General features: G+C 41.9%; 1 protein-coding gene across 6 annotated transcripts in view; it reads right to left on the minus strand.

Moving 5' to 3' along the window:
* The window catches only part of CSMD3 (CUB and Sushi multiple domains 3), a 1,247,213-nt gene extending 1,240,071 nt beyond the window's left edge, over positions 1 to 7,142 (minus strand). For all 6 annotated transcript variants that reach the window (XM_053896606.1, XM_019467839.2, XM_019467838.2 and 3 more), the window contains exon 1: positions 6,733 to 7,142. In XM_053896606.1, coding sequence (XP_053752581.1) covers positions 6,733 to 6,910 — 178 coding nt within the window. In that variant the 5' untranslated portion in view covers positions 6,911 to 7,142. The remainder of the gene's footprint in view (positions 1 to 6,732) is intronic.
* Between the last annotated feature and the right edge of the window lie 7,016 nt (positions 7,143 to 14,158).

Here is a 14,158-nt window from a genome sequence, read left to right on the forward strand (position 1 = left end):
AAAGTTCCTATGTAGGGAATGGAATTAGCCCAGGAACAGGGGTAACTTTTTTAAGCTATGGGTCTGCCCCTGTTACATGCTGCTAGGTCCTGAAGTAACTGTATTAAGTATGATAAGCAGAAGTTTCAAAGTATTTCTCCAATGTATAATAGACTGGGAATATGGCTAAAGTGAAATAATAGCTAGTAAGAAGATGCCACATTTTTTTTTATTTACTGCTATGTACAAGTTAGGGCTACAAGTTAGGGTTGAAGTATGAGGGAATTCACACTGGCTTTGCACATGAATGTGCATTTGAATAATACTAATGATAGCTACCAGTGTCAGATACCATATATGTTAGATATATAATATCCCTTTCCGTATAGACCTGCTGATATGGTACAAACTCCTTTGTGTGTGTGTGTGTGTGTGTGTGTGTGTGTGTGTGTAGATTAATGAACTGAGTTTAGGAAAGTTGAGTTGCTAGTGCAAACATAACTGCTTGGCAAAATTATTATTTGACTTTAGGTCTCATAGCTCGAGAACTCTTGCTCTTTATTGTAGTGGGTCTCAAACCATAGAGCACATCAGAATTATCTGGATGACTTATTAAAAACACTAATGTCTGTGCCCACCTACCAGGGTATCTGTCTCAGGGCCTAGGGTGGACACCTGAGAATTCATATTCCTAACAAGTTTTCAGAGGATGCTGATGTTATTTGTTCAGGAACACTTTGAAAATCACTGCAGTGCAAGTATTTAAAAACTGATAGAATAACATTGTGATATCTAATACCACGTGATTACCACTGATATAATTCAACTATAAGCTGTATGACTCTAATGTTTTAGACTTTTTTTAGAGGAGATTTCAGATAGGGTTGTTGTCAATAGGCCATGATTATATAGAAAATATTACTCCTTGGAAGCTTCAACCAGCACCAAGCAATAGCTTAGCGAAGGACTTGATGGCATGAAATACATTTGATGGCTACAAGATTGGAAGTTTGAGAGACCAAAGGATGACCATCAGCCGTGAGACCCCTGAATACTGGAAGGTATTCAACAAATTGATATTTCTCAGTGACATTTGTAGAAGTGATATTCCTGATGAGAATGAGAGCCTTATAAGAGGCCCAGTTCTGAGAAAATCTTGTAGACATGAAAATTGATCTCTTTGGAAAATAACATGCATCACCCACCTGCTCACTCTAAGAGAAAAGATGAATTTGGTAACAGTCGTGTCTGTCCTAACATCCTTAATAGACCCCATCCAGAATTCAAATCAGAACTGCCACTGTCTCCATAAACTACACTGTCCTATGAGTAAAGGTAAGAGAAGAAAGAGGTACAAAGGGAAGCTATGTTTAAATGGATCTATAGACAAAATGGCCTCAAGTTTTATTTGTATCTCACACATTTTCTTAATCCTACACATTTTTTCTAATTTCTTTTACAATCGTTTTACTTCTAATCTTTCAAACACTGGACTTTAAAGTACAAAATGGCATATTTTCTCAAACAGTCATGTTGCCTAAAGTAACAGGTTCCTTAGTAGACACCTTGTTGGGTGCCTTCCAGTAATTTTTCAAAGCGGACAAAACATTGAAGCCATTTCTGGAGACCCTGATATTAAGTAGAAGGAAGTCATTTTTTGGCACACAAGAAATAAGTCGGAGACCACTAAAGTTCAGTTCAGTATCTTTCAGGTATTTGTATTTGAGATCTTAGGCAAATACCTTGCATTGGAAGGTTCCCACATGAGTACAAAGACATTAGTAATTGCTCTATCTCTTCTATATCCCACTTGTGATTGAGTTTTACTACATTTAGAATCATGTATAGATGCCATTTGCTGTTGCTTTATTATTTCATGTTTCCTTAGATACTAAACTGTGTGTTCAAGGAAAAGACATGTATACCCCAGATTCTATTCCACTGTCCCACAAATAGTAAGGCTAATTAATATCATGAAGAGTAAGAACAACTCTTGCAACTAAGTCTATGCTCCTAGAGTACTTTATTGAGTAATTCCATGCCTTAATTCCTTGAAGGATCTCAAAGGAGCTGGCATTAAGTTTGCAAGGGGCTGAAACCTGCTCCTGAATTATTTCTGCTCACACACATTTCTTACACTGGCTTGATGCAGCCTTCCCCTCAGCCCCTCGCCAGTCCCCCAACACCGGAAGATTCCGGAAAACACGGTGCTGCAAAATGACCTTTCAGAACAATCTCTAGGAGGTAACTGTCCAGGAGAAGTTAAGCTCATAATTCTGGGAGCTGCTCAACCCTTTTCTGGGCGGCAAATTGGGTTGGCTTAGCAAGTAGGTGGTGTAGAGCCTCCCCAAAGGCGACGTGTTCATGGGGAAGGGAATTCGCCTGATGCCTGAGCCCATCTTTCTTCAGTCGTCCTGCTTCATTGTTATTCTGCAGTGTGCTGCAACCCCCTTGCGCCTCCAGCTTTTAGCCCTCAGCTGGCCATTCCAGCGGCGCTGGGAGAGGACCACACGGTGACTTGGATGACCCCATGCTGTTTCATTTCTGCCTTTTCCCCTAGGTTCCAACTAAACCCTTGTGCCTCCTGAACCCTGAACAGGACTATCTCCTGTTTCCCTTTGCCCCCCAGCCAGAGAGCTGGGGTGGGGATGAAGGGATCCTAAAAGGGCAGCAGGCCGTTTACTTGCTCTCGAGTGAGTTTTTCGAACTCCCTAGGCGCCTGTCACTGGAGAATTTGAGTGAGGGGAGCGATGCGGTCAGCTTGGGGAAAGGGAGTTTTCTCGGTGCCCCCACCGGAGAGCGCGACAGCGGTGTCCAGAGCACCACCATCTAGAGTTCGGGGAATATAAACGCACTGTTACCTGCCACGCATTTCCGCCTCGGACACCCACACCCACGCGCCCACACGCTCCCGAGGCTTCCCGAAGGCCCGTTGGTGTCAATCCAGGTGGATCTCCTCCTCCCAACAATACACACGCTCGCACCAAGGCCAAGTGAGGCGCTCAGTTTCAACCTCTGATGGTTCTTTGAAATTTCATGGAGTCTGCCCTTCTAGAAGAAATTAAGTATTCCCAAAGAACAAGACTGAAGGATACCCGGTCAAACTGCAGCAGCAGGACCCCTAACTCGAACACAAAATATTACCTCCCGGCACATGACTCAAACGTGCCAAACTAAAGGGAAGGGTTTTGATGGCTGCGATGGAGGGGTGGGGTGGTTGTTTGCTGTTATTATTGTTCGGTGAGGTCTTTAACTCACTCCACCCCCTTTTGAAAAGCCCCCTCAAGACAGGACATTTTCTGCCTGGTCTCACTATTGCCTTGAGGGTGAGGAGTGAGGGTATCGAGGCTATCAGTCCCCGAAGAGACGCAAGGGTCTGAGACTTCCCTCGGGGCTCAGCCACCCTGGCTTCCGTGAAAGGTACTTCTGAGTTCGCTGAAGAGGGTGTGAAACCCGTTCTTCCAGAAGGAGCTCTGTGACGGGAGTAATATCTCCTTGGAATCCCAGAGCACGCAGAAACGTGGATCCTTCTCGAAGTCCGGGGCCTGCCAGAGGCCCTGGAAGTACGCCCTGACGCAGGGCGTGGAACGCAGCGCACTGGCTGGAGCCCACCTGTCGTCCGAGGTCAGTGCCTTCCGGTACCTTCGTACGGTTCCTGCACCTTTGCGTGGTACCTTTTGCTAGGGTTGCGTGATCCCCCGAGACGGAGCGTGGGAAAGTGGCCCCGAGTGTCTGCTTACGTGGGCGGGACGTTTCAGCACGACTAGGAGATTCACAGTTTCTATCTGAGTGAAACCTCAACAGACACGCTGCAGCTGCAGCTGCAGGCTGCATTTCGGAAACCTCTGCCTGACTGCGCGCGAGCATGTGCGCGTGTGTGTTACAGCCTAAAATAGGCATGCATCGGGTCTAAGCAGCTCCCCACCCCAATTTAGTGTCCTCCGTCGGCCACCTTTTATTTGAGATCCTGACAGTGGAGATAAAATGGCCAGATAAGGCTGGCTGTCATTTCAACCCCATAGGAGCGGTTCAGGCCTACCACTGAAGGCCACTTTGTCTTCTGCTCTGAGGCGTTTCCTCCCACTGAGCCTCTTTGTCGCTGTTTGCAGGCAGAGGTGAGATACGAAGTGATGAAAAGTATGGGCAGAAGGTGGAATTCTTGTGGCATGAGCTTTTCGCGTGGAAAACCGCGCATCTCGGACTTCCTGAACACTCCTGCTATCCTGGAATAGGACCTGCAAAGCCCTTAAAACGCCTCCCGGTTCTGAGCTTTCCCGTGGGCCTGAGCGTCCAGAAGAAACAGCGTGGAAAACAAACTGGGGCATAGACGTTGGGGGGGAACACCATTTAAGCGATTTCAGGAATCACGGTTTTAGGAAAGCCTTGAGGAAAGCCTTTCACTGAAGTGAAATTAGAATAAAATAAGAAGAGGGGAAAGGGGAGGATAAGCAACTGTTAAGATAGGCACCGCCGCCGCTAGGGAACAGGTCTAAAGCATACAGCCCATGTAAGTTTGTTTCTCAGAATTTGAGGACAGCGTTCCAAGTTGTAAAATACAGGGGAAATCTTCCGAGTGGCAGGTAAGTGACAAAGAAGAATCTTATTGCCATTAAATGTTATCTAAGTTCCAAAAAAAAAGAAAAAAAAATTGGTTTTGAATGGGACCAAAGCAGAGTGTGACACACTCCTTCTCAAATGCCCCTCAAACTGGAATATACTCAGTGGAGACCAGTGATCTCAGTCCAAAGTCCAGGAGCTGTGAGGAGAGGAGAGGGGTCCTGTTTCCAGTGCCATTTAAACCAAATTAACGCGCCCTTCCTTTCAGTGGCGCGTCTTATTCGGAAAATACGGTAGGTGCGGGCAGCCGGGCGGTAATTGCAGGCTGCGCCGTTCGGTGTTTGTCAGGCTGGCGTGCTCGCCCAGCTTCGGAGACTCCCTCCCCCCATCTGCCCCTCGAATGTGTTTTCGCTCAACAGGTATCACATGAAAACTCGCACTTAACCCCTGGTCATCCTCTAGCAAGAGCCACCCCAACATTTTTTCGTGCCTGGACCTGCTGCTGCCTCCCTGCGCCTCCCCCACGCGGAGCGCGCGTCTGGCAGTCAGCCCCAGGGCCATCCATGAACCACCGACTCCCTGTGGCAGACGAACTAAGCATAAACGTGAGGCTCCTCGCACGTCGAGCCGGCGACGGAAACGAACCCATTGTAAAAGCAACCCGAGACACGTTTTGTGCACTAGGCAGTGTAGTTACGCCGCTGAGGACAAGCGTTTTGCCTTAGAGCTACGCTGGAGGCTCCAGAAAAGGGGGGGAGAAATCAAGCTTTAAGGAGCAGGTTGGGATTACAAGACAGTTGCTGCCACAGACACCGGAGGCGACTTCCTGGCATTTAGGGATGTAAATTAAAATTCGAGACATGCCACCCGCGGTTGCTCCTAATAGAAGGAGAGGTAACCCCTCCAGCTCCCTCCACCCAAAACATGAATTATCATTTCCACTGAATGCAAATGGACTGCCTTCTGTGGGGGGACAGCCAGCTGCAAGCTGGACAATAAACTGTTTCATAGAGACGCGGCCCGATTGCGGTTCAGAGGCACTCCTTTACAAAGGAAGAAGCGTCCAGTTTGTGTTGACAGCCGTGGTGCGCCTGGGCCAAAACACCCCCCACCCCCCACCCTCCACCCCCACCCACCCCCGACACACAGGACACCCGAGATTTGGAACTAGCTTCACTGAAAGCGACATCCATCGCATCTATTCGGGCTGCCATGAGTATGGGGAGGTGATTTTTCAAAAACGATGGCATGAGTCATAAACATCTCCTGAGTATTCTTTGCAGCAATTAATGGGCGGCCGGGTGCAGGAGAAGTTGTGGAACAGAACTGGGGATCTATTTTCTCCCCGAGGACAGCTTTGCTTCCAATGATTCCGACTGTCCCTTGCTTTCCTGCTTAGGAATACATTTTACATCCCACCCACCCCCTCCCCTTGTCTGTGCATGTGACACTCACTCTACCTGTCTGAACGCCGAGACTTGCTGGGGATTTTCTTTTTGGTCGTCAGCTAATGACTTTCCTCCTACCTTCATTCATTCCCCAAAGGTGGATCCTTACACTTCGTGGCGTCTCAGACCCTTTTAAAGCCTCATTTTAAGCCAGTCCTCTACCACAGGACCCAGGGAAGCTCCCCTACCATTTATCAATGCACAAGAGCCCACGTAGTAATAATTCACATATGCACTCAGACATTTGTGTTAGTAGGGGGATGCTTGGAAGACCCCTGTGCCCTAATGCATTTAACAGCACATTCCTGGTATGTCAGTAACTTTGCGCCCTGAAAGGGTTAAAAAGCATTTGCACGAGTGTCTTTAATATAAATATTCTAGCCCAGGCATCGAACCCCACTGGTTTCAGTAGAAATCAAGGTAATCCTCACCACCAAGTAAAGTCTTGCAGAGGAATTCTGCCTGGATATCCACTAGTTAGAGGCTATACGAACCAACTCACGTATTCGTTTGAGCATACTGCAAGAATATTTATTGAGCACAAGCTCAATCACTGCATTGAACGCCAAATCTGGCAAGCAAAATGCATTTCCTATGGGGGGGGGGAGAGCTGTGAATCAACTCCTTCTTCAGTATTATTATCATTATTTTATCGGTGCAAATTGCAAAGTAAGCTACCAGCCTTTTTCCGGCGACAAGTCAGCTCACCAACATACAAAACAGGGGGGACCCCCGAAAGCAGACCTACCTTTCACACAAGACACCGTCAATAAAAAGACGAGATTCCAAAACGTAAATCCACTTTTAATCCCCATTTTCTTCATCAGGATGAAGTCCAGGCGGCCACATTTAGCGCATCTTCTGGTGCCAGGCTCCCGGGGTTTGGATTCCTTTGCTCGGCTTTCCCCTTTGCGGATCCCTTTCATATTATTCGCGAGCTCCTAATTCCTGCTCCTCAGCCCGGCGCAGTGGAGTTGTTGCTGTTGTTGGTGCGCGGTCACAGCTCGGAGTGAATGGTGTTTCTGGGATACCACAGCAACCTTGACGAGGACTCAACCATCTCTCCAACGGGGGCACAAAGTCTCTGCTACTCTGGATTCTGTCTTTTCCTGTGCTTTTTTTTCCCCTCCACCAAAATCTACCTCAATTCTAGCTCGTTATAGCAACCACCAGAAACCACTAGTGAGCTGCTTCTTCAAGCCCAGCTCCGCTCTCTGACAAACTCCCCACAATATTTGAAATTAAGGGGCTTGGTTTCTTTTTCCCCCCGAATGGATCAATTCCGCCTGTAAAAGCAGCCCGAGAAATATGATGTTAGTGAGCTCCCCATTGCAGCTTGTGAATACAGAAACATGTTTGAGGAATATTTTAATCGGAGGATCTGTGTTGCTTTTGGGGAAACCATGCTGATAACGAATCGGGCTCCATCGATGCCCACGTCCTTATAATGGGACATGTGTTACTACTGTAGTTGCAGTATATTTCAGGCAGGCGTCTCGCATTTATTATCCCATGATTTAATTGAAAAAGAAGATCACGGAGAAGAATTTATTTGCACACATGCATTTACATATGCAAATGCCGACGTGTGAGCCCGTAATCAGGTTTCTATGGTTCGGTAAACCGATTTCATCCGTGACTAGGGCGGGGGTGAGGTGGAGAGGGAGCCAGTCATTTCCCCAAATAGTTCGCCCTTTCATCCTCCCCAGCCGCTTTTGGGCTAATGTGTGCTGCAGTTAAACTACTTTATCTGTGGTAGTTATCTAGAACAGACTCATTTGTCTTAATTCTGAACCAGTCCCAAGTATGTAAATGGAAGGTTTCTTTCAAAACGCACAATGTATGTATCTATACATCTGGACGTGGCAGCTCCACACGCCATTCAAGGGTTAACACTGCACAAGGAAAGAGTTCTTGCGCCATCTACTGGCCATCGCTCAGGTACCGGCTCCCTTTTCCCATCTATAGGGGATCCTGTTTGCTTGCTCCCAGGGTGTAGGGGAGCTGTGTCCTGAGACCAGCGCGTTTTGCCTCCTGTGTGCCGATTTCTTAGTCTTTTTTGTCTGATCCTGGCCCAGATCTAACAATCCGCAAGTTCCTTAGACTAGGTGCCGGACTGGTAATCTGACTTTTCTGGAATCTGATCCCATCTCAGGAGGGGGTAGGGCTGCCGCACTGGTTCTGGAATAGATATTTGCAGCGGTTCCTGGCTCCATTTGCTTGCTGAAGGCTATGGGGATCAGCACCTATCTGCAGGGCATTGTCAAGAGGACTGCCCAGTTTGAGTTTGCATCCCTCCACATTGTCCACAAATGATGCCCCCGTCCCATACACTCCAATATCACCCTTGATCAGCTTTTGTCCCTGGGCTCAACGTGAAATTGCCGGCTCAGGGGAGCAAGGTTGTTGAATCTGGAGGGAATTCTGCTCCGGGAAGTGGGCACACTGCGAGTGTCTATAGGGGTGCGTGTTGAGTGGGCTCAATCTGCAGGCGTAGGAAGGATTCTAAGCTCTCCGGGTACGTAGCATTTTGTGTGGGTCTACGATTCTTCCAGGAGTATGTGCGTGTGTGTGCAGTTGTGAAGGGTGTGTGTGTGGTGTATGGAAGGTGAGGGAAGGTGTGATTTTTTTTTTTAATACGTGGGTGTTTTCCCAAATGTGTTTGTGTAGTGTATATGCGTGTGCATGCATGTGTCCGCGCGCGCGCGCGCCCGTGTGTGTGTGTGTGTGTGTGTGTGTGTGTGTGTGTACTAGACAGGGATTTCTCCTCTGGGTGAGGAGCCTTAGCAAGAGGCAGAAGCTGTAGACGCCCAATTGACCTCATTAAATTCGGAGAGGTAGATTAAGGGCGGTGTGCCCCATACTGTTCCTTCCCACCAGTGCTTTCTTTTATGGTCCAAATATGCAGGTTTTGAAGGGGAGTGGGCAACAAGGTTGAGACTAGACCGCGATTGGGAAGATCAACGCTAAAAACGTCATTAGCTTGTTCAGACACCTTGGTGGCAGCGCTGACATTGATTTTAGTCAAGATGTCAGGGTTGTTGCTGCTGTTGGTGCCTTTGCTGGACTGAACAAGGAGTTAGGTGCAAACAAGTCCTTGGAACTTAATTAAAAAACACTTGACAAAACCCTTCTTACCAAGTGTGCAGAGGTTAATCACCTCAGCTGAATACACTTTGTATTAAAACAAAAATCTTGGGTGCATGTAATCTATTTGAACACGTGGCTATATATAACAGACAGGAGAACTTTAAAACAACAACAACAACAACAAAAAAAAACCTTTTCTTTTTCAAAAGAAGTATTTTAACAAGAATTATTGTGCAAAATGAACTTTGACGATGGGACCATCATGAAGAGACCATCATGAAGAGACCAATTTCTAATGTTTACTTTCAAACATGCTACTCCAATAATTCAATTATGTTTTCCTAAACAAATCCTGCATATCATGTCAATGTGAAGTTGTTAAAAGATTAATCTGAGAGCTCATAACATTTAATAATAGTATAGTTTTCAGTTTTTATGGCTCACAACAAATCATGAAACTTTTTTTTTACCGACATTTTCCAGATTCCCAGACATGGAAAATCATATTTTATATGATGAACAAAGATAATATAATATTAATCCAATACACTTAGTGTTGGATTGCACTCTTGTCTTTCCTGCTAAGCAGTCTACTCTCCAAGAGAGCATTTCCAAAGGTATTCCAGAAACAGTATCATCAGCCAAAATTCTGGAGAAGTCCCTCAGTTTCTCCAGAAGGAAAAACACAGTGTCTAAATTTGGGAGGAAGAAATCATTTATCTCACCTAATCTGTAGGAAAGCAGCACAGTTATACATAGATTTGTTTAAGACTGTTAGAAAATGAAGATTTAAAAAATAGCTAGCATCATCACAAGCATTAAGTGCTTACTGTATGCCTGACATTGTGTTATGTTCACATGGCATATCTTATTCAATCTTGTTACAACTTGCTGAGACAAGTACTACAAATATCCTCATTCTTCTAGGTGGAGAAACTGATACACAAAGTTAATTAGCTTGCCTTGCGAGAATATAACTAAAATGAAATATGAACCTATGATGTCCAATTTCTGAATTAGCATGTTTGCCCACTGTATTGTCTTATGCTAGCACCCAAAGATGCTTGTTTTAAAATACTCTAATAACAAAAATATGATTTTTATATAAATTTACCTGCATATTCATAGAAAAGTAAAGATTTATAAAGTAATTTAAAGGTGATCAATTTTTAACATATGTGTGTACATGTATAAAAATCTTATTTTTTTATTTTTTTTACTTGGTTAATTACTACCACCATCCCTTCCCTTTCATATAGTTTATATACTTTTTTTTTTTTTTTACTTCTTGCAGCCTGTTGATCTTCTCACATACAAGTTAAGGAAGAAAGTGACTTGGCAAGGATCATCAAGCCAATCACAATGATTAAGTACCCTTGAGAGATTTTAGAAAGAGTTTAGATCAGAAATAGACAGGTTCTTTACACTGGAAGTGTCAGATTTCCATTCCTTTTCAAGTCCCCCCAAATTTGCATGGAATAAAACTAAGTTTGATCTCAAAACAGAGTGTAGTTGTCAATTAAAAGGCAGAAAATGTGCACCTTTTCAAAAATTGCTTCATATTAAACCAGTGCTCAGTATGTATTTACTCTGTTTTAGCATCATAGGGGCAACATCACACAAAAATGATAAAGACATAGTAAGTACACTGAGAGAAATCAACAAAGAATTGGTAAGAGGTTCCCTTTAATTTGGAAAAGAAGTATTTATACCTTTGACAAAGTTATGAATTTAGAAAGTGTTTTTTAAATTTATATTTATATCAGATATACAGGTTTACATGAGGATCTTTTTCTAAATGCAGTATTTATTTTGTTATAGAAATGTTCCTGCCTGTTAGACTTGAATGTCCTCTTATTGTAGAGATACAATTTTTAATGAAAAGGTTCAAATCCAAATTGTGGTTTTGTCAGGGTAAAAACAAACCAGTTAGAGTAAAATAAAACTGTTAATTATTTACAAGTAATCAAGGAGACCTTTTCTTACTTTTTTTTTTTTTTTTGCAGTTTTTATATAGAATGCATTCCCAAGACAGTAGGAGAAAAGTAAGAACTCATTTTCTCATTTTTTTTTTTTTTTCTGTAAATGCCCATTCTCAGATTCATCCCGTGTGACCTCCCCAACCCCTGGGAAATAAAACATTTGAATTTAAATGTTGACTCTAGAATAATGAGGGAATTCTAATTCAAGTCTATATATTTCCTCGATTTGCAATAGTTCCTATTTGGTTGAGGAGAAAAGAAAGAGATCTAATGTTCATGATAACATAACTTGTTTTTAAACGATCATATTTAAGGATATAAATTACCAGGTAGATAAAAGTATCTGTCCTGCTATTAATCAGGGGGTATTCCTAAGAGGTGGAGATGAGCCTCTTGGAAGTGTTAACTACATGTGCCTTCCTAGGCATTCATTCCTCTTATGTCCTGACTCCTCTTTCAGTTTCAGTAAGAGTGAGGCTTAACAGGTATTTCAGTCTTTTAAGCTTTAGCCATATTAGGAAGGTCAGAGACTGAAGTTTCTATGTCACATAAGGGTAATAATTTTAAAGAGTGAGAGAATGAAAAACCTTGAAACTGAAGGCAGTGTCTATTGGTGTATCCATACAGAGCATACTTTGACTTCATAAAAAAGCTTGTTTAACATGAGTTACATATGCAATAAATTTAGTGCATTAATATTCAAACTTTCTTAAGTGGTGTATACTAACTAAAGGCAATGCAATATATAGTATATAAATAGTTAAATATAAGCTATATGAGCGCATTTTCCTGAAAGAAAAGAACAATGGTGAGTAGCTGGGGGACATGTAGTCCTAAAAGAAAAAATGATAAAAATGGGAGAGAATTTTAAAGATCTTTCTGTTTGTCTTGGGGTAAATTTCACTCTCCTGCTAACCATAGGCCTTACATCACTTAACTTGTCTCGGCATAAAGGGATAGAAATTAAAAGTCAAGCAAAAAGTGTCTTTGCTGAACAATCAGGTTAATCCAGGTCTCTTCTTTCCATAAGGAATAAAGTTGTTTTGCTGACATAATTTGAATAAATCTCAACTCCCAGTGTAGCAGGTCTTTTTTATCATCATTTCTTTATCTCTAATAGTTACGTGATATCAGCCTCAAATGAACTTGAGAATAAATAAATACTTAGAGAACATAAAAGTGTATATTTAAAAAAAATTACCAAATCTATCAAAATTACTGTCAAAATGCAATGCGTACTTGATTTCGTACCTTGAAGTTATCTGCCAATTAACTCATTATTATCTCTTAAAAATATAGTAGTCTGACTTTATTATAATCTGCATATTCTCTGCTAATCTTCAAAAATGATTATAATTTCTTGAGATAAATATATATTTTCAAATCTTAAAACCACTAATACATTTTATTGCAGCTTTTTAGTCTATCATAGGGTAGGTAGGTAGGTAGGTAGCATGTATAAGACTTTCTTTATTTTGTTTCATTTATCTACTTAAACATCAGTTTTATGGAATTTTACGGAGAAATCTAAACACTAGCAGTAAAGAATTTTACAACTGAACGTTAATTCTGGAAAAGGTGCATGTATTTGCTTTTAAATTATATTGAATCACAATATTAGAAGCCCAAGCTAAACAAAAAGCAGCCCACAGGTAGAAGGCAAGCATATGTCACCTGTGCCTGGAATTTCCTTTCACAAGACAGAGAAGTGGTTTGGCTGGCGATAAGGCAGAATTCATCAACTTCTTGTAAATAGAATTATGAAGTTATTTTCTTCTAAATATTTATAATGTCTTAAACTAGAGGAACCATTAATAATAAGAGTGATGGAGGTTTCACAAATTTTAAGTCTGTAATCCATATATGGGTATACATGTGCTTGTGTCTGAACCATGTTAATTGTATGAATATACATTACTGCATAATTTGATCCAAAGTTTAAACTTCCCAATGATCACTAACAACGCTGTTATTTCACTGGTTTTTCAAATTTATCTAAAATTAACAAATGTTGAAATATATCCCAGAATAAGAGTGCAGGAAGCCAAATAATATAAGCATCCCTTCTTCAAAGGAAGATAACAGTGACCTTGACTTAAAACGATCATTTTGGCCACTAAAGGAAAGAAAATCAATGAAGCTGATTTTGGTTTGGCTACACAGAATCCAATTTGGATTGTAAGTGCAAATATCTGTCCCATCTGGAAGGGGATCAATTTCATCTTTGCTCTCTGTGTAGAAAGTATCATTCTCATCTATGTGCTCATTCATTTATTTAAGAAATCATTTTGAGTTCCTATTGCAAGGAAAAAGAAAAAAAAAACAACAAGAATTACACATTGTTTTCAAGGAGCTTACATGTAACTGAAGAGGTAGAATATATTCTCAAGTAACAATAGTGAATATCAGTGTAGCAGAACCACTTTAAGAGGGATGCCTATAAAATGACAAAATGGTGGGAGATTATTTATAACTGGGAGAACTGGAGAAAATCTCAAATAACGGAGATAGATTTAAGCCATTCTAGAATCATCAGGGATGTTTGACAGGAAAAATTTTAGTGGAGCTGTTGTTTTCCAGAAACATTACGAGTTAGAGAATATAGGAGCACATTTAGAAATTAGTCAATTGGGTTACCTGACATGTTTAGAGAAGTCATGGCAGATGAGGCCAGAAAGATGAAATCGGCAGGGAGAGGTGGGAATTGGGAGACAATAATAATCCTTGCCAATATTTCCTCCAATTTTTTTCTTTAATTGGTCGTAATGATTGGTCACTTCAAACAAACCTCCAGTGGCACATTTTTAAGCAACTTAATCAATGGATTGTTTCATTGAATAAGCAAATCAATTTGTTTTGTTATTTTGTATGCAGTGGTTTATAAAAAGAATCAATTTAACCTTTCAAATTGATTGAAGTCATCAGACATTTATTAATAAGCACACTAAATAAGGTTCATTAATTATCAAATGATATAATTAATATAAATATATAAGAGTAACAAAATAGATAATATATAATATTAACATATATCTGTGGTTAAGTCTAGAATATTTTTGTCTCTGATTGTATATAGTAACATTACAAATAAGTGCTATATTT

This window comes from Panthera pardus, unplaced genomic scaffold (genome assembly GCF_024362965.1).
Source record: "Panthera pardus isolate Hobbes unplaced genomic scaffold, ASM2436296v1 HiC_scaffold_7, whole genome shotgun sequence".
Taxonomy (NCBI): Eukaryota; Metazoa; Chordata; class Mammalia; order Carnivora; family Felidae; genus Panthera; species Panthera pardus.